A 21,327-nucleotide genomic window follows, 5' to 3' on the forward strand; every position below is an offset into this window, starting at 1 on the left:
GAAAGAAAGAAAGAAGAAAGAAAGAAAGAAAGAAAGAAAGAAAGAAAGAAAGAAAGAAAGAAAGAAAGAAAGAAAGAAAGAAAGGAAAAAGAAAGATGGAACTCTATAAATTGATAGGCCAAAATATGAAAATACAATTAGAAAATTGATTTCTTAAAAGATGATATTCCTGTTGCTTCAGATGAAGAACTTGGTAGAAGAAAGCTGGAATGAAAGAGATCTAGAATGAAACATGAGAAGAAACAAAATTATATCCAGTTTCGGGAAACAGATATTTTTTTCTCCTTCTATGCCAAGAATTGCTGCTAATAGTTTCTTTTTAATCTGCTTTATTTTTACGTTTAATGTGACAAGATTTTCAGAGAATCTTGTTCTAAATTTTAAATGGAGAACTCAAAATATATTTTCTGAATTTTAATTTTAAAACTTAAATGAAAAAAGAATTTAAGATTAATTCATACCACCTGTTCCTGTAGCAGTTGATTATCAAGAATCAGCCAGATCAAATGTTCCCACAGGTTTTACAAACTCAAATGAAAATTAAAATATGGCCTAAAGGGGAAAATACAACATAATTACCATTGAAAGTAAAGTTATGAGCTTTGGAAAATGGTTACTTAAGCCTATAAGAAATTGCATGTGTTTGACGGCAACACCAACAGTGACAATAAAATAGCTTTTTAAGGTCCACAGAACATCACTGAAAGAAAAATTTGGTTTAATTAATTGAGCGACCATTTGTCTAGCAGTCACTATGTGACAGGATTTGGCTTTGCTGCTGGCTACAAAACATCTAAGATTCCCACATCCTCCTCTGTAGAGGTTGGGCATCAACGGACAAAAATGTCCACACAACTACAACTTTGGCGATTCAGCAGAGGGATAAACAAATTTTGGGGAATACAGTAACGAAGGAGTAGGTGTTAACACATATTACGGCATCTAATTAACCAAGCAACCTAACAGTAGTTGTTACAATTCTCACTTTGCAAATAACAAAACACTGGCAATCAAGCAATGTTCAAAATGAGAAGAGTCAGCAAGTCAGGTATTATCAGAGATATAAGTAAAAATGTATTTGACATCAAAACTGAGAAGGTCACCAATCAATATGAAACATCCAGGGCTTAACTGCTTTTGCCTAGGATTATAGAAAAAGGAACGTTCTACAGAAAGGACTTATTTGAGGTGAGTTTCAGTGAATAAGAAAGAATTTGCCAGGTGGGTGAGATGGAGAAAAACAGGGAAGATAGCACATGCAAAACCACAGAAGTGTGAGGAGGCATGGTGTGATCAGAGGATGGTAAGGCAAGGCATTTGATACAAACGGAGTCTGAGAAGCCAGAGGAAGGAATGGGTAAGAAAGAGTGAGGGATTAACACCAACAAAGCAGTGAGTGGGAATATAAGAGCCATGAAAATAAGCTGGGACTTTATCCTTCAGTAAATCAACAAAAGATTTTTCGATAGCCATTGTGACAATCGCTGTAATGGGTAATCTCTGGCTTGTAATTTTAAAATCAGACTTGACCTTCCCTGATATTGATGAATTTCATGTTACTTAGGCTTGAATCCAGTGTGCAAATTTGTGTCTGGGTTAGCATTTACTAAATTTATGTGAGTAACAAACTAAACATCTGAAAGGAATAGAACCAACTTATATAACTATACAAGTGCTCGGATGGATGATGAAAGACTTTGCATGAATTTTTGTTTTATAATTATGTGGCCTTTTGCCTAGCCAATTCATTATTGACTCCCTCTTCTTCCACCTATAGTCCCTAAATCCTCTTCCATCTATGTGCCGATCTGTTCATTCATCATCAGAGTTGTAGCTATCCTAATAGATACCCAGGAGCATTCGGCAGTGGTTCTGCTCTCAAGCTGTCTAGAATTTCGTGATGGAGATGGGATTGTCTGCATTCATCATTCAGATCTCTGGGATGAAGTGTTCAGCATTCAACAATAACAGAAAACATTCTTCGGGACCTGAATAGTTTAGAAGAGGTGGGGGTCTCCACTCCCCTTTCCTATTTATTGGACTATATTTTGATGCAGCAAAGGCAGTGAAAAACAGGAAGTACATGGACTCTGGAACGGCCAGATCTGAGGTCATCGCCTCGGGTAGGCCCAGTAAGGGGAATGATGCCTCAAATGTCTCAACTGGCTTTCTTGTTCACACAATGGAAATCCTTACACCAACTTTCTAGACCATAGGATGTACTTTTTGTAAAATATTTATTAAATAATGCATGCTCTTTCAAGCACATCCCCACTGTAGTACACTTCTGCTCTGAAGTTCAGTGAACCCATTGCAATGGACGCAACCCATCAAGGAAAATTAGTTCATTGAAATGCACCCCGAGAGTTGCATATTTGAACATATGTTTGTTAAAAAAAAAAATACAAAGTATAGGGGCACCAGGGTGGCTCAGTTGGTTAAGCATCTGCCTCTGCTCAGGTCATGAGCTCCGGGTCCTAGGATCTGGCCCCACATAGGCGGGGGGGTGGGGGGGTGGGGGGGGCGGGGGGGGTGGGGGGGGAGGTGGTCCCTGCTCAACGGGGAGTCTGCTTCTCCCTTTCCCTCAGCCACTCCCTCTACTTGTGCTCTCCGTCTCTCTCCAGTAAATAAATACAATCTAAAAATATAAAATAAAAATTACATATTCTTCTTTAAAGTTATTAAATGTCATCTGAAATTTCAGAGCATTAAGTATCATGACAAATAATAAGTAAGTAAAATAAGGAGTTGATGCTTTTCAGATTTACTATACAGCTCTCTCTCCTGGAAACCACTGGTAAGAGAAGACAACTGAGTTTACCATACGATTTCCATCATGAGAAAGCCTCTGCTAGGATGTGAAAGTTGCTGTTTACACAATTTAATTTCTCTACTTTCTAGCCAACCATTTAAAGTCCACAAAGAGTAGAAAAATGGTAAAATCTGAAGATTACACGGAAAAGGCCTTTGACCATGCTGAAGGGCTGTAGATGGAAGTCAATTAGCCGGAACTAACAGTCCTGAATTCATTACTCCAGCTGGTTATTATTTTTGAGCCTCATTACACACATCTGACAATCAGAGGCACTTACACGTCCTGCTCCCGGCTCTCCTGTGAGAATAAATATGGAAAGGCTTTTATACTCCCAGGTGAAGAGAGAGCTTTAGATACAAGAGGTCCATAAAAACAGTTTGCCTTTCTTTAAAGAAATCTGACTGGATGCATGGACGTATATATTCAACTCATAAACACTATCTATTAAATAATAGTTACTTTGCAACTGTAGTTGTACAAGGTTCGTCTTAAAGATATATATTCCCCTCATAGAGGTTTCACATGAAATATTACAATGAGGACAAAAAACAGAGTCTCCATTTAACCCCTGAGATGAAAGCATGAACTATCACAACACTCTTAGGACTTTGTCAGGTGCAAGTACTAAAACAGGAAAATCACTAAGAGACTTTTCTACTGAAATTCCCTACTTTTACATTTGAAAAACTGTAATATACAAACGTTAGAGATGATGTGCTCTTCTTTTGGTTAAGTTGGAAAATACGGCACTTTGTTATGTTCGAGATGCTGAAAGGCATTAAAAAATGATGAAGAATTAAACTTTTAATTTTGTTAAGACCTTATCCAATCACCTAGTTTAAAATTACAAAGGTAAAAAGAGGCAAACAATGAAAATTCTCTCTCTGGCCAGTTTTCCTCTCCAGGGCAAACCACTCTGACTGTTTAGTTTGTTTGCTTAGTGCCAGTGACCCTGCAGGTCGAGAAGCCCAGTCTAGTACCTACCAACAGAAAAAGAGGTCAAGGGTCAGGATATAGATTAGCAATGTGTTAAGAATGAACGTAGAGATACACTCATCTTACTAAAAATTAAAGAATGATTTTAATGAAGGAAATACTAAAGCCCGTCAACTCTGCAGAGAGTAATTGCACACACGGATTTCTAGGCCAGACCTGTTTGACCGGCTTGGTCCCAGAGCAGCTAAGGTAACCCGAGGAGAAGAAGGGCTGATGCAAACAAGTAAGTAGCATTTGAAGAAGAGACTTTCAAAGATATAGTTCAGGAAATTTAAAGGGTTAGCATCTGGAAGTCAAGAAGAGGAGAAAGATCCAGAGGGGAAGAAGCTAGTGTAACACTTGCTCAGGTTCATATTCAAGACCCTAAGGTGGCGAGTTAGTCACACTTGAGTTTCTCTTTCTATCCCAATATTTACCATCCACGTGTGACTTCAGTGTACATCAGTGTTCTCATTTGTGAGATAGTAACGTCATTAAAGAATGCTGTTCATAGAGTACACAAGGCGCTCGGAATAGTTATGGTCTGTCTTGAGACAAATCTTAGTCATGACAAGAAGACAACTGTCGCTCTCTGGAGGGTTGCGATTCTCTTATTAGATAAAGTTGATTCATATAGCTCATCTATATGATGGAGAAAGATCTGAGAACAGTCTATTTTCTTTAAATTTGAAATAAGAGAATTCATAGCTGCACAACTCATAAAGAAGACAAGGTTGGGTGGCTCCGGTGGCGCAGCGGCTTAGCGCTGTCTGCAGCCTGAGGTGTGATCCTGGAGACCTGGGATCGAGTCCCCTGTCGAGCTCCCCGCATGGAGCCTGCTTCTCCCTCTGCCTGTGGCTCTGCTTCTCTGTCTGTGTGTCTCTCATGAATAAATAAATAAAATCTTAAAAAAAAAAAGAAGAAGACAAGGTTATGTCCAGGAGCTTAAGGGAAATGGTTTTTTGCAGGATCACCAAAAATATACAAAATAAAAAGTAAGGCCACGAAGCAGAGAAACCTCAGTGTAGAAACCTCAGTGTAGATGTCACACCATTTCTTTGACATTTTCATGAAAGTGATTCAAAGTATTTTAACTTGGATGTTTTCCCCCAGACACCCTGATGAGGGCAAACTGTAATTAGTGGTCTCTACATTGAGTTCTATCATTACTTCTGTGGATTTTTTTTTAAGATTTATTTTATTCATGAGACACACACACACACACACACAGGCAGAGACACAGGCAGAGGGAGAAGCAGGCTCCTCCCTGCGGGGAGCCGATGTGGGCCTCGTCCGGGGACCCCAGGATCCCGCTCAGCCGCCGAGCCCCCCGGGCGCCCCCCTTCTCTGGACCTAGCGGCCTTCCCCAGACTAGCTTACTCAATCAGCTCCAACATTTCCCACCTATCAGGAAGGAATCAAAGACTCATCCTAGACAAGCGTCTTGTAAAGGTGCCGTTTTGTTAGGGTTGTTTCAGGTTTCTGAGCGGTTTGGAGAAATGGGGGCAGAGCTGAGTCTTCCTGGGGAGGGGCACCTATTGCCACCCCGAGGATGTCACTATGCGGCCTAGGTTGCGGGCAAGCGCGAGCACTCGATGCATCCCCGTGCTTGAGTCTGCCGCGGCGCCTGCCTGCCAGCAGCAACCTGACAGCGTCTTTGGGGGGAGGCCCACGGTGAATGTTCCAGGCCTAAGCAGACGCCCCGTAATGCCTCGGTATTGAACAGATAGCATTCGGTTAAATACAAGGAGACGTTTATTTAGACAAGATAGAGGGGGTCACAGCACAGGGTACACAGACTGCGGCTAATCCTAAGCTGTCACAGCTTCCAAAGCCGTGTGAGTATGTGTGAGCCGGAGGGTCCATTCCTGGGGTTCCTGGAGGCCGGGACAGGTGGCGGCCCTCCCTGTGGAACCGCCGTTTGACTTGCATTTCACCTTGCATCGGTTACCTTGGTTCCCTGGAACCTAAAGGTAAAACGCATGAGTACGTCGCCTGCCGTGGGTTGCAGGCCAGTGCCCGGTGGCTGCACGCTTCCAAGTGAAGGGTTCTGTGATTTGCGTGACTGATCCCAGCAACCTCAGGGACGCGTCCTCCGCCTCCCGGAGGGCGAAGCGCTGACTCCGGCCTCGGCCTCGGCCTCGGCAGGGAGACTGGTGCTCAGTCCGCAGGGTCTCGGGCGGTCCCAGAAGTAGCTCAGAGAAAGGTGTTCGGTGCTTCTCGCCGCCTGCAGCCGCTCGGTGAAGCTGTCAGGTGTTCTGTGGTGCAACTCGTTACTCTCAACTTGGGTCAGGAGCTGCTCACGTCTTCGCGGCGAGTCGTCCTGGAAGTAGTGCCGGGAACAAGCGGCTCGCGTCGCGCCCGGACGCCTCGAGCCCCGGCCCCTGCGGGCGGTTCAGGTGCGGGCGGCGCGTCAGGTCCGGGACCAGGGCCCGCGAGGCGCCGGGGCAGGCGGGCGGGGCGGGCGGGGCGGGCGCGGGCTGCAGGGGCTGCGGCGGGAGGAGGTAGGTCCCGCCCGTCACCGCCGCGGCTCCCTCCGCCGCTGGGCGCCCGGCGTCCTCCCCGGAGCGCGCGCCCCGCCCGGGCTACCAGCAGCGCCCCCGCTCCCCGCCGCCCTCCCGCGCCGCGCGCTCGGGGTGGGGCCCGGCTGGGTGTGGGGAGGGCGCAGGGGTGCGGCGGGTGGTGGGCGGGGGTGCAGGGGGTGCTGGGCGGGGGTGCGAGGGGTGCTGGGCGGGAGTGCGGCGGGTGCTGGACGTGGGTGCTGGACGGGGGTGCGGGGGGTGCTGGGCGGGGGTGCGGGGGGTGCTGGACTGGGGTGCTGGGCAGGGGTGCGGCGGGTGCTGGACGGGGCTGCTGGACGGGGGTGCGGCGGGTGCTGGACGTGGGTGCTGGGCGGGAGTGCGGCGGGTGCTGGACTGGGGTGCTGGGCGGGGGTGCGGCGGGTGCTGGACGTGGGTGCTGGGGGGGTGCGGCGGGTGCTGGACTGGGGTGCTGGACGGGAGTGGTGGGCGGGGGTGCGGGGGGTGCTGGACGGGAGTGCTGGACGGGGGGGTGCAGCGGGTGCTGGGCGGGGGTGCTGGGCAGGGTGCTAGGGGTGCTGGACCGGGATGCCGGGCTGGTGCCGGGCGGGGGTGCGGCCGGCGGGGCGGGGGCAGGCGGGGCTGGGGTGCGGCGGGTGCCGGGCGGGTGCCGGGCGGGGGTGCGGCCGGGGGGGGGGGGCGGGCGGCGGGCCGGCGGGGCGGGTGCCGGGCGGGTGCCGGGGGGCGGGGGTGCTGGGCGGTGCGCCGGGGCCGCGGGAGCCGCGCGCCGCGTCGCTGTAACCGGACACCCGCGCGCCCGCCGCGGTGCCGGCCACTTTCCATTCACTGCGAGGGGCTTGGCGGAGCGGCGCCCAGTCCGCGAGTCCCCTACAAAGAGTCGCAGCGCCGGGAGGAGGCGCCGCCGGGACGCCGCGGACGGCGGGCCCTGTGCGGGAAGGGCTGGGCGGCGGCGGCCCCGGCTGAGCCCGGCGACCCGGCCTCCTCGGTAAGCGGGCGCCGCGCCCGGGACAACGGCCGTGCGGACCTCGGGGCGCCCGCCGGGACCTCGGGGTCGGGGCGCCGCACCTGCGGGGCGCGGGCGGGGGCTGCCGGGGGCGCGGCACCTGCGGGGCGGCGGGGTCGGGGCCCCCCGCGGAGACCGGGACCTCGGGGTCGGGGCGCCGCACCTGCGGGGCGCGGGCGGGGGCTGCTCGGGCGCGGCACCTGCGGGGCGGCGGGGCCTCGGGGTCGGGGAGCAGCGCGGTGCCCTGGGCGCCGGGGCGGGGGACGGCCCCGCAGGGGCGCCCCGCCTTGCCCGTGGTCACTGGTGTGACCTGGAGGAGAGAACAAGCCGCGCGCCCCGGGGCCAGCTGCGGGGAAGCTGCGATGCTGGGGGGCACGTGCCGGACCCCGTCGGGCCACCCCGCTCTGCGGACTCCGCTCCTGCGACCTGTCAGTTCGCCTCCGCTGTTACTCTTGGCAGTTTTTAGCAAACGTTGCTTTGGGGGAGACCCGCCAGCTAGAACACCAGTGGTAGCAGGGTGTGTGTCAAAATTGTAGATATTGTCTGCCTGCTTAATAAGGGGACAAAGGTCAGGCATATTTAGAGTTTTTTTTTTTTTTTTTTTTTTACTGTAAAGTCAACAAAACCAGGGAGCAAATTACTAAGAGACAGTAACCCCATAAAACCAATTTTCTTCTAAGTTAATTTAGAGATGACAAGGTGAAGAGGTTGTGGAAGCAGGAAGAAACTGTTTCGTTTGAAAATTACCAACACAAACATCTCCAGGGTTTCCTCCGTCTGTGTTGGGAAAGGCAAACAGTTTTGTCTCTATGTCTCATAACACGTGTACCACCCAGGAAGTCAACTGTTTAAAACGTGTAGATTGTTTAAAATGGCATGTTCCGTTTAGTTGCGCCTCTTCTTCTGCATTCATGAAGCAGCCTTTTCCGTTCTTCATGGCATCCCTTTATTGAATAAAATGTTAAGACTTTAACATTAAAAGACACATAACAGTGAAGATTAGCATTGCTGTAACCTGTAAAAACAGATTTCTAGCTTTAACTCTGTCATTTTATTGTAGAATAACATCACACTCAAAATGATATGATTTCTTTCACGGTCCGGGTGGGTTTATTTTGCATATTGTGGCCACTGGAGCCGCTGTAGATCTCCGGTTACCCCCTTACCTGGTCCTGCTTGGTACTCACACATTAGGTAATAGTACGTATCAATTTTATAGCCACAGTTTCCAAAGGTAATGCTTTTCTCTCTGATTTATCTCTTGGAATTTTGACAGCCTGCTTTCTGCTTGATTTATCTTAAATATGCATTGCGGGGTACATGGTTCACTGGATTGCTCACCACTAAGTCATTGGTTTGAATTTGGCACCCGTCCATGGTTACCTCATCTGCATCATTTAACAGCTGCATGGTCATCTGTGTAAATTGGCAGATAACTAATTTGAGTGATTTCAGTGGTCAAGGATTGAGCACACATATATTTATGTGCAGAAACACCATTTCAGACATGATTACCCCAAAAGAGCTAATGAGGATGGGAGTGAGTGGGTGTGCGTGAAAGTTCATATGGCGTTTTCCTGCTATTACTGTATTTATGGTAGAGAGAGAAGTTTTCAGCCACTCATGCGGATTGGTACCATTCTCAGGTCTTTTCAATGCTATGTGGTCATTGGAGGATCAAGTTTAAATATCGGGTTTTCCTTTAGGAACACGTTTCCTGGCTGCTTCGTTCTGCTTTAATATTAGCATTATTTGCTGGAAGAGAAAGCAGTTTCTTTCTTTCTTTTTTTCTTTTTTCTTTTTTTTTTTTTTTTTTTTTGCAAAGACTTTCAGACACAAATGAATCAAATCCAAATTTTCACATCTAAGAAACAAAGTCAGAGCACCTCCTACTGTTTGCATGACTGTAAAAGTCTAGATATGTCTTTTGTGAATAGGTGCTCTGTCGATGGCTGGGTTTGTGTGTATCTGTGTGTATGTGAGGGGGTGTGCTCCTAAAATGTGAAATGATGTATCACAAACTTGTTACCTCTCTTTTAAAGGTATTCTCCCTTGGATATTAACTTGCAAATCTGGAGAAAATGGCCTTCCGGACAATTTTCGCGTTGGTTGGAGTATTTGTTTGTTCTATCTGTGTAAAAGGATCATCTCAGCCCCAAGCAAGAGTTTATTTAACATTTGATGGTAAGAAAAGTTGATAAATACTCTGGGGGAAATGTCATTTGAAGTCTTTTTTAAAATTTCACATCCGGATCCAAACATTAATAACCAATTAAAGATAGTAAAATATTATCAACTGTTGATTAATTTTAAAAATTTTACTGGACTGCTTTTGGGATGACATGGCTATTTTAAATTATTGGTTTATAGGCAAAAACCCTCTGTTGCATTTGCTTATGAAAATGCTTGAAGTATATCCTGTCCCTTTGCAATTCTCTTCTGATGAGTCACCTGGTGTTTGAGAAATACCCTCTATGTGCTACTCCTCATTAGCAGACACGTCTATGCAGGTTTAATTTACTTAAAATTTTTCTTAATAAATTTTAGTCTTATCCTACAGACTGATTTCTCCATATGTTGTTCTGATGGTCCTTCTTCCATGTCCAAAAGGAGTTCCTGAGATTGGCAGAGTCTCCTACTTAATTGAAAAGGATCTAAAAGAATAGGTTGGGATTATGGTTTTGATTGCTGTTGTGTACAAATGTTATCTTCAGATGCTCAGGAAAATGGATGCGATTTCAAATTTGCACAGACATAAAAGGTGTAAGACGCTCTGAAGGAATGGTTTGCCAAATGTATGCATAAGCATTAGTATAGGTAGTTCGGTCAGTCATGTAACCCATGCTAACTGGACAGATAGAATAAGAAATGGATCAAGAAAGTCATCTTGCCAATTGGGGTTACTATATTTTTATGACTTCTTTCAACTTACTTTCTGTATAAACCTTAGTGTCATTGAGCATATTTTCATTTAACTTGAGAAACAGTACACTCTTAGACCTTTCTATAGCAAAGTGTCTTTGAAATCCTCTGTTGTCTTGAATTTCAAACAACAGTATGATGGACACTTATCAGTCAAATGGATATCTTTTTTTTTCTTTTCTTTCCTTCTTAAGTCACCAAGGGATTTCCCCAAGGTTATCATAAGCACTGAAGGAACTTTATGTAGAACTTAGAGTGTGTGAGCTTCTAATTGCTTCCTTAGCTTCTAAGCCAGGCATTCTCCCTTAAGACCCATGGCTATTCAGTTAAGTAGTGGGAAAGGCCCCTGGAAGTGTCTTTTAAATACTGTGACATCTTGCAGTCTACTTATACCTCTTCTTCCAAGTTGAGAACTATGAAATATGTAATCAAATAAAAACTAAAGGCATTAGGTAGAAGTACAACTTGTCTCCTCTTTTCTGTATTTCTCTCAATATATAGGAAGATGGAGTGGTCTCACAGATTAGTTATCTAAACTTGTTCTCTCTATTACATCAAACTAACCAACCTTGTTTTTAACCCAAACTTAACCCAAAATGTGTAAATTTTAAAGACAAGTATTTCACCAGAGATAATCAATTAAGTCCGTATTAGAAAAGACTTTTTTTTTTCAAAGATTTTACTTATTTATTCATGAGAGACACACAGAGAGAGAAAGGCAGAGACATAGGCAGAGAGAGAAGCAGGCTCCATACAGGGAGCCTCATGTGGGACTCGATCCCAGGACTCCAGGATCACGCCCTGGGCCAAAGGCAGACACTCAACCGCTGAGGCACTCAGGGATCCCTAGAAAAAACTTTAATAGAGGAAATTAAGTAGTATAATTTTTAAAAACCAAACTTCAATACTAAGTAAGACAGTAAATGCTATGTATAGAGTGACTAGAAGTTATGATGGACTTTTTAACATACTCTAATGCTTTCAAATTCAAAGCAGATTCTTGCAGAATAAGACTTACCTTAATTTATAACATGTGTAGGGGATCCCTGGGTGGCGCAGCGGTTTGGCGCCTGCCTTTGGCCCAGGGCGCGATTCCGGAGAACCGGGATCGAATCCCACATCGGGCTCCCGGTGCATGGAGCCTGCTTCTCCCTCTGCCTGTGTCTCTGCCTCTCTCTCTCTCTGTAACTATCATAAATAAATAAAAATTAAAAAAATATATTAAAAAAAATTTATAACGTGTAGAATACGGCAATGTAAGATAAACTATTGATCTGAGAGTTCTAAAATTTTATTCTTCCTAAAAGTCTTGCTAGAAAATAATCAGAAAATATCACTTAAGTTGTTTTAAAGAGATATATCAACTGGGAGAACAAATAATGAAATTCCATAATTTCTAAATTAATACAAAAAAATTTCTATAGGCAACTATATTTTAGACATAGTAGCATAGGAAAAATGCCTTGGACAAAACAATTGTTCAAATGTATAAATTTTAATCATTACTTCATAATCATTTTCATAAGAAATTTGACAGTATAGTTGTTTCAGATGCCTTTTCTGAATTTCTTATTGTTTTAAGTTTCTCTTTGATTTTATGATGATTTTTCTGTGTGTCACAATGAGTAAGTAGCTGCATTTCTTCCAAAATTATTTACTCTTGACATTACAATATAGAACTTTATACAAGGTTGACACATATATGAATGTATATTAATTAAAATACATATTATATATACTCGCTTTCCTTTATTTCAAAATTTCTATCACTATTTCTCAGCCAAAAATTGTGAGTTGGAAAATGATTCTGAGGAAATTCAAATAATATCAGGCTACATGACACAGAGGTCATTTGCATCTTTATATTCTTTCATAATGACCTTGCCTCCTGGCTCTTCTGTCTTGAATTCTTTTCCTTCACTATTACTTGGTCTTACGCCAGTCTCTTTCTGGATGGGACATTAGAAGAATCCTCTCAGTGTTGTCTTACAGTCCAATTGACAATCAAAGTCAATTTAGAAATGTGTGAAACAAGAGATCTTTTCTCTCATCCAAGTTTTATCCCTTCTTCTTGTGGTAGAATGATGGAGTGATAACATTTGGGGAACAATGATTTACAGATTTGCCTTCCCTCTTGATCTAGTGCAAGGTCAACCAGATGGTCATCAGTCCTATAGGAGAATGCACTTCAGATGTTATTAATTAGTTACATTTGTACAAGCTAAATCTTGCATGTTAAAAGAACTGTGATTCCTATTAGATACTACATTTTGTAATTATTATCATTCTAATTTTAGGCCAAATAGCGTTTTAAATAAATATAAAGTCATGCAAACACTTTTTGATTAAGTCAAATTTTTGTTGAAAAAAAAATCCAGTATTTTGACAGATTCACATTTCAAAGCATTATGGACGTTGTGTCATTTTTCTCAGAAAATCTTGGAATCTATAACAGTCATAAGGAAAGTCAAGGCTACTTATGTACAATAGACAAATTGGTTTTGCTTGTTAATATAAAAGAAAATGAAATGATTTTGCCCTTATCCAGTAGAGACTTTAGCATGTAGTATTTTTATGAAGCCAGGAATAAATACTGTACAATTTGATAAAAGGTATTGGTTGATGTCATTTTACAAAAAGTTTTTGAGCTTGAGCAAAATGGAAATACTGTTTATATTTTAAGATATAAAATGTGATTACTGAGTTAAATGTGTTAAGTATTGTTTCTGTTTAAAAATGAGGTATATTCTTACAATAAGATTACTTTTTCACTTGGTAATTTAGCTTGTGAATCAAAGATATTCAATTTTTTGACATGAAGTTGTATAATATTTTCTCACTATCCTCACTATGTCTGTAGGATCTGTAGTAATGTTCTTTACTTCATTTATGATATTGATAATTTGTGTCTACTTCCTTTATGTTCTGACTGAACCATGTAGAGATCAGTATTTTCCTTTTTATTGATCTCTTTAATCAGCTTTTGGTTTTGTTGGTTTTTTATTATTATTATTATTCTGTTTAATATTTCTTTGGTTTATGCTCTAGAATGAAATTATCTTATTTCTTCTTGCTTTGGTTTAATTTGCTCTTCTATTTGAAAATTCTTAACATGGAACCTTAAGTCACTGATTTGAAAACTTTTTTTTTCTTAATATAACCAGTGATGCTACAAATTTCCTTTGAAACACTGTGTAGCATTGCTTCACATATTTTAATAAAATGTATTCTGATTTTCAGTCAGTTCAAGGTGTCTTCTAATTGCTCCCCTTATTTTTTCTTTTAGTCCCAAGTTATTTAGAAATATGTTGTATAATGTGAAGATATTTGTGTATTTTTTATATATTTTTGTTGTAGGTCTTTGATTCAGTCTCTTGTCAAAGAACATACATAATATGCTTCTGATTCTTTAAAAAAACTATTAAAACTCTGGCACTGAAAATAGCCTACATAGAAAACAATGTATATTTTGCTTTTGTCAGCTGCAATGTTTTATTAATGCCAATTAGATTCAGTAAGTCTGTTTTCTATATTCTTGCTGATTTTCTCTCTATTTGTTTTTTTTCAATTACTGACAGAAGAAATTGAACTCTCCAACTATAATTATGGATTTGCCTATTTCTCTTTTCAGGTCTATCAGTTTTTACTTCATGTTTTTGAATTTCTGTTATTGGATAACTGACATATTTAGGAGTGTTATGCCTTCTAATGAACTGACCTCTTTTCCATTTTGAAATATCCCTGATTATTCTCAGTAATAATTATAGTTCTAAAATGTATTTTTGTCTGAATATAACACTTTTATCTTTTTTGTATAATGAAAAATACCAGCAAAATTTTAGTTGTAAATAAGTGGGAGAAAATGTCTTGATTTCCAGTGGTCTCTAGAAGGTTTTTATTAAAATATTAGGAAATATGTTTAAATACATATATTTTTGATATATGTGAAAGTATGAACATTTGATCGGCAGTGTAGTGTAATGAGAACAGCATTTATGCGGACTATCAGGATTTTCAAACTTTCATTCCTTGCTAATTAACTCTGAAATTTTGTCAGACCTCAATTCTCCCAAACAGTTAAAATATTGGGGGGCTAACTTAATTCTTAAGATCCTTTATTAACTAAACTTATATGTTGTTTTTTAATATCATATCTTTTGAGGAGGTGTTCTATAATTATTCCTTTCAGTTCTTTCAAAAACATTTCGTAAAGGGCCTGGGCAAGGGAAAGAACAAAACTAATCTTTTTTTTTTTTTAATTCATGGATTTTGAAGTCATACAGAGCTGCTTTTAAATCATAGTTGCCTGCTACATTCTGAGGATGCTACATTGGGTTATTACTTAATCCCCCCAATCCAGAATTTTATCATCTGTAAAGTGAAAAATAACACTTCATAGAATTGTTTTGAAAATGAAATGAATTAAGTTTGTAAAGTGTGTTTTGAGGTATATAGTGTACCTCTTATTAAAATAGATGAAGACTTGCATTAAAATTAATATTTATAAATTCCTTTAGGATAGAATTATGATCTTCTTTTGTACTATCATTACTTCCTCTCCACTTATGTAGAGACTGGCATTTGGTATTATTCAATAAATGTTGAATTAATATACATTTTGATGCCTCTTAACCACTCCACCTCCCCAACTAATACACTCTTAGTACCCTACAGTCACACTTCAGTGAACCTTGGTTTATTTAAAACAATGACAGTTACTAGCTAGAATGCAAAAAATTCTTCATTATAACATTAAGACACAAATACTATGAGAGGAATTTTCGTTACTTTTTGCACAGATACCTTTAAACTCATATCTGGTACATAGCTGATGGTCAAATATTTTCTATCTACTTTCAAACTTTTCCCATATTATACACTAAAGATTCAACATAGTCTGGGAATTCAACTTTTATATTTACTCTTTCTAGTTAATTCTCAAATCCCTTTATCTATTTTCTTCCCACATAGACATTTCATCTCTATAAATTTTAGATATTTTCTTCCAGAGAGTTTTTTTGTATGTTTTGATTAGAAGCCCAATTTCCTATATTAAAGGGAAAAGACCTTATATATACACAGCTCTCACAGGGCCTTCAGTGCTGGCCTGGCAGGAATATTGCCTTATTAATCCTTGATACTGTTGGTGTGTGTGTGTGTATATATATATATAAAATGTCTAAATATATCTAGACTTTTAAAGTAATTCACAAATGCATTATTTTTTAAGATTCTGCTTTTATTTTATTTTATTTTTTAAAGTATACCACTTTTTTTTTAAGATTTTATTTATTCATTCATGATAGAGACAGAGACACAGGCAGAGGGAGAAGCAGGCTCCATGCCGGGAGCCCAACGCGGGACCCGATGATCCCGGGACTCCAGGATTGCGCCCCAGGCCAAAGGCAGGCGCCAAACCGCTGATCCACCCAGGGATCCCCAAGATTCTGTTTTTTTAAAGTGCAATAAGCACGATAAGCTTGAACTTAATAGGAACCCTACCTACTGGGATACCTGGGTGGCTCAGTAGTTGAGCCATCTGCCTTTGGCTCAGGTCTTGATCCCAGGGTCCTGGGCTTGAGTCCCACATCAGGTTACCCACGGGGAGCCTGTTTCTCCCTCTGCCTGTGTCTCTGCCTCTCTCTGTGTCTCTCATGAATAAATAAACAACATCTTAAAAACAAAAAAGAACCCTATCTACTTAGTTTACTACTTATGATTATCATGGCATAGTGCATGGCTTTAAATTGTAGACAACTACTTACCTCTTTTGGGACATTTAAGAATACCATAAAACCTCAGGAATGTGGGGGCATGTAGGATAATTTCTGATCTACTTCTGTACCATGATATGAAATATATCTATAAAAATGTACCGATAAAATAAGACATATATATATATCCATATAAATATCAAATATAGGTTATATACATACTCCTACAGTAATAACTGTTAAATAGTATATTAGATTTTTCCCCTTTTTCCTTTGGTGAGTAAATTGAAATTTATTCAGGAATATTTGGTCTTTGAAAGCTTTTTCTGTGTGGAAATTATTAGATCCTAAAGTCAGTATTTTAATTGAGATTTATTTATTGAATTAGTTGATCTTTGAGCCTATGAGTATATATATTTTAGGTTACTTGAAATAGCAAAATTCCTTATTTGTTTAAGATTGGATTTCAACTGTAATTCAGGAGTTAACCAAAATTATACAGTAGTACCACCTCTGTTACCATAAAGCCAATAATTCAGTCATATGCATGTTTTATTTCTCCAGTACAAACCTCTAAGATATCAGACATTGTTTTTTTAAGTAATCCTGATAAACACTGGATTATCATTTATATTTACATGGTTTTTGATCTAGAAACATAATATCCTGAAATAAAGAAGTAGGATGCCCCCCCATCTCTCATCACTTTGCTCTTAAATAAAGAAGCCTGGGACACACATCCACCTCCCCCCCACACACACACACCCACCCACCCACAACACAACACAACACAACACAACACAAAATAAAATAAAATAAAATAAAATAAAATAAAATAAAATAAAATAAATAAAATAAAATAAAATAAATAAAATAAAAAATAAAATAAAGAAGTAGGATGCATTCAATATCCCATAGGTTTCAAAAGGCCTGAATATCATTATACTGAATAGGCAGCTGTCTGACTCTACTTCAAGTTTTCTTTTGCTTCAAAACTCATGAGTTATAAAGGTGTCTGTGTAAATATATAAAGCACTTATAAAGCTATGAATACTCAAAAATAAATTCACTGATAGATGCATGGCAAAAAAGTCAGTTATTTGTGTTGGCTATTAATTTTCTGCTTGTGTTCGCTAAAACAATAAATATTCCGTACTACTAAATGGCCCCCCGTCCATTGAAGCCTGGGAATAATTGCCTTAACCTCAAAAGGAAAATGACGATTAAAAGATTAAAACTATATAAAAATTTCTACTATTTGCATACATTTTTCCTTAGCTTGTATTTTCCAATTTTCCAGCCCAGGGTTGAATTTTACATTTATATGTGCATGACAATGGTTTAAAAACATAAACATGTCAGTTTGAGTTCTGTTGGGAAATAAGTATATTAAGTGTAGAGACTAAGCTTGCATAGGATTATCAGTTCTTTCAGTTATTTGTGATTCTTTTTTGCCTTCTTTCACTGCTGAATTTTCCATTAATAAAATTGTCAAAGTCTCCAGGTCATCAATAGTACATAAGTGAAAGATGATGGAATTTTACAAAACATCTTTTATCTTTTAATATCTGCCTCATTTGACAAGAAGCTTAATTAAACAACAAATAAAAGGACCCCTGTGAACTAGTGAGCTAAACCTGAAAGCTGATGAATTGTTGTTGGACAATAAACTCAAAATAATAAATTGTCTCTTTATGAACTCTGGTAGCATTAACATTACAAGGCACATTTGTTGAAAACAGTTTGTCTTATGGTTGCCCAAGAGATAAAAATAAAGCCAATTGTTCTTGATTTCTCCATTAATCTTGGAGAATGTTCATTCTGGTTGTATTGAATCTTCTGAAATATTTAGTTCTTGGGAAAACTTGTGTTAAAGCAGTTTGTTTTCAGTCTCCTTCTGGTAGTTTCAGTTAAATGACAATTAAACATCTTTAATAACACCTTCATATTTTAACAAACCCAAACTCAACGAGGAACGCTGCATGAATAAGAAAGTCAGCATTCTTCCCCCTGTGAGAGTGTCTTTGAAATCAGGAAGGGATTGATGAATACAATTGTGAGTGGGACACTACCTAAATCATAAAGAGTTTTAAGTAGAGGAGCACTAAATTTGCGTTATAAAGAGCAAGTTAAAACTGTTTTAAATACAATGAGGACAGAAGATGAGAAGAAATCGCTATGAAATTTCATGTCTATTTTTTCCTTAATATATGTTGATATAAGATTCTAGTAGTTAAAATAAAATGAAATCTCTTTTACTGGTTTTAATTACAGACGTTTTAAGTAGTACAAAGAATGTCCCTTGAGAACTATTAGGGTACATAGGTTACAATGATGTGCTCTGTTAACGATTTTTGGGAAAAAAAAAGTTAGAAACTCTATTTTCTTGTCATAAAAAAGTAATTCCTATTCTCAATGAATTTTATCAGATTCTAATAAGCTTAGTTCGGTTGCCAAATGATGATGATGTGATGTTAAGCCATTTCTAAAGGTACACGTTTCCCGCAACTGCGAACAAAGATGGGATGCTCCACTGATAAGAAATTAAAAGGGTGAACTTTTGCACTGTGTTTATGTTTATTCAGTCATGTCACCAAAGCAATTCCATGAAAAAAAAAGAAAAAAAAAAAACCTGTGTTCTAGTCCATGATTATCCATAGATATGTGTAAACAATTATGATTGGACTCTATGTTGAATGAAGATAGCTTGAGTTATGAAAGAAGATAGCTCAAAGAAGAATGAAGATAGCTCAAAATTTGTTTGAGTTTGAGTGATGCTAGATGGCTTAACATATAATGTTATTGAAGTATATTTGATAAACTGATATACAATATTATATTAACTTCAGGTGTACAACGTAGTGATTCTATAATTCTAACCACTACTCATTGCTCACCATGATAAGTGTAGTCCCTATTTGTCACCACAAAACGTTATTATTGTATTATTTATTATATTCCCTACACCATACTTTTCATCTCTGTAACTTATTTTGTAACTGGAAGTTTGAACCTCTTAATCTCCTTCACCTGTTTTGCCCAACCCTCCATCTTCCTCCTCTCTGACAACCACCAGTTCTCTGTATTTATGAGTCTGTCTCTGTTTTTTGTTTGTTCACTTATTTTGTTTTATAGATTCTATATGTAAGTGAAATAATATGGATTTTGTCTTTTTATGACTTATTTCACTTAACATAATACCCTGTGAGTCTATTCATATTGTTGTGAATAGTCATATGTCATTTCTTTTCATGGCTAAGTAATACTCCAGTGTGTGTGTGTGTGTGTGTGTGTGTGTGTGTGTGTATCTGTCTATACCACATCTTCTTTATCCATTCATTTATTGATGAACACGTAGGTTGCTTTCATAGGTTGCTTTCATAGTCTGGCTATTGCAAATATTGTTGCAATAAACATGGGGTGCATGTATCTTTTCAAATTAGTGTTTTTGTTTTCTTTGGGTAAATACCCAGAAGTAGAATTACTGGGTCATACGATATTTCTATTTTTATTTTTTAGTGGACCCTCCATGCTGTTTTCCCTAATGGCTGCACCAATTTATATTCCCATCAGCAGTGCGTGAGGATTCCCTTTTCTGCACATCCTTGCCAATACCTACCTGTTATTTCTTGTCTTTTTGATAGTAGCCATTCTGACTGGTATGAGGTAATACCTCATTGTGATTTTGGTTTGTGTTTCCAAGATGATTAAGTAACGTTGAACATCTTTTTGTATTGTCCATCTATCCATATGTGTTTGGAGAAATGTCTATCCAGGTCTTCTGCTCATTTTTTATTGGATTTTTTTTTTTTTTTTGGTGTTGAGTTATATGAGTGCTTTATATATTTTGGATATTAAGCTCTCATTGTATATGTCATTTGCAAACATATTCTCCCATTTAGTAGATTGCCTTTTCATTTTGTTGATGGCTTCCTTCATTGTGCAAAATTTTTTGAGTTTGAGAGGGTCCTAATTTTTTATTTTCGTTTTTGCTTCCCCTGCCCCAGGAGAAAAGCCCAGAAAAATATTGCTAAGACTAATGATGTTCAAGAGATTACTGCCCATGTTTTCTTCTAGGAATTTTATGGTTTCAGGTCTCACATCTAGTTCTTAATCCATTTTGAGTTTATTTTTGTGCATGGTGTCAGATAGTGGTCCAATGTTCATCTTTTGCATGTGGCTGTCTAGGTTCCCCAACACCATTTATTGAAGAGATTGTCTTTTCCTCACTGTGTATTCTTGCTTCCTTTGCACAGATTAATTGATCAATCTGGGTTTGTTTCTGCATTCTCTATTCTGTTTCATTGATCTATGTGTCTAGTTTTGTGTCAGTTCCATTCTGTTTTGAAGTCTAGGGTTATGATACTTCCAGTTTTTTAATTCTTTTTCAAGATTTCTCTGGTTATTCAGGGTCTTTTGTGGTTCCATACTAATTTTAGGATTATTTGTTCTAGTTCTATGAGAAATACTATTGGTATTTTGATTGGGAAACATTATTATTGATATTTTGATAAGGGATTGTGTTGAATCTGTAGATTGCTTTAGATAGCTTATTTTAAATTCATTCACATGTTGATCAAATATTTTGATATGTTATTCACATAGATTAAAAGTATATGTTACATACCTTTCATTGCAATTTTTATTTTGGAGAATATACTTAGAACTAAAGATCCATGTTTTTCCATTCTTCATAGATGTATGCTACTTTGTCTTCTGTGTTTCAAAAATACTTTGGTAACTTATTTGATTTTATTATAATAATCAGTAATGTTAATATTGCCTTTGTACCAGGCATTATTTTTAATTCTCTAAACAACACTGTGAATTGGGCGCTATTTTTATCCTCATAAAATGGAGATTCCAAGAAAGTAACTGCCTGAGGTCACAGGGATGGAAAAGGACATGATTAAAGCACAAGCAGTCAGACTCCAGAGCCAGAGCCATTTTGGTAGATGCTGCTAGAATTAGTTTTAAGACTCACAAAATCACAATTAAAAGAAAAGAACTTTTCTCTAAGAATGAAATGAAATAAAATTCATTATTTATGCCATCCCTAATTACCCTTTCAATTCTGGATTCATCAAGGTGAGGATGAGGGAATTACTCCTATGGAACTTGCTTATTCCATTGAGGTAGGTAAGATCTCCTTTGTGGCTGTGGGAGTAAGTCTGAGCTCAGACAAAGGATAACTATAGAAAAATTTATTATTCATTCCCTTCAGCTCACTGTGGAGATATATCAGAGTAGTGTCTTCGTAAGTTCAATATAGCTTAGGTTTTCTTAAAGAAAAAAAATGACTCAAATGTTCTTTTTTATGGATACCATTGCAGCATCAACTAAATATAGCACTGGATA

General features: G+C 39.7%; 1 protein-coding gene across 1 annotated transcript in view; it reads left to right on the plus strand.

The window, feature by feature from the left end:
- Positions 1 to 7,126: 7,126 nt before the first annotated feature.
- SEMA3C (semaphorin 3C) overlaps positions 7,127 to 21,327 on the plus strand; it is a 180,195-nt gene continuing 165,994 nt past the window's right edge. The window contains exons 1-2 of the mRNA XM_077863864.1: positions 7,127 to 7,315; positions 9,376 to 9,517. Coding sequence (XP_077719990.1) covers positions 9,415 to 9,517 — 103 coding nt within the window. The 5' untranslated portion in view covers positions 7,127 to 7,315; positions 9,376 to 9,414. The remainder of the gene's footprint in view (positions 7,316 to 9,375; positions 9,518 to 21,327) is intronic.

The sequence above is a fragment of the Canis aureus genome, chromosome 21 (assembly GCF_053574225.1).
Source record: "Canis aureus isolate CA01 chromosome 21, VMU_Caureus_v.1.0, whole genome shotgun sequence".
NCBI lineage: Eukaryota > Metazoa > Chordata > Mammalia > Carnivora > Canidae > Canis > Canis aureus.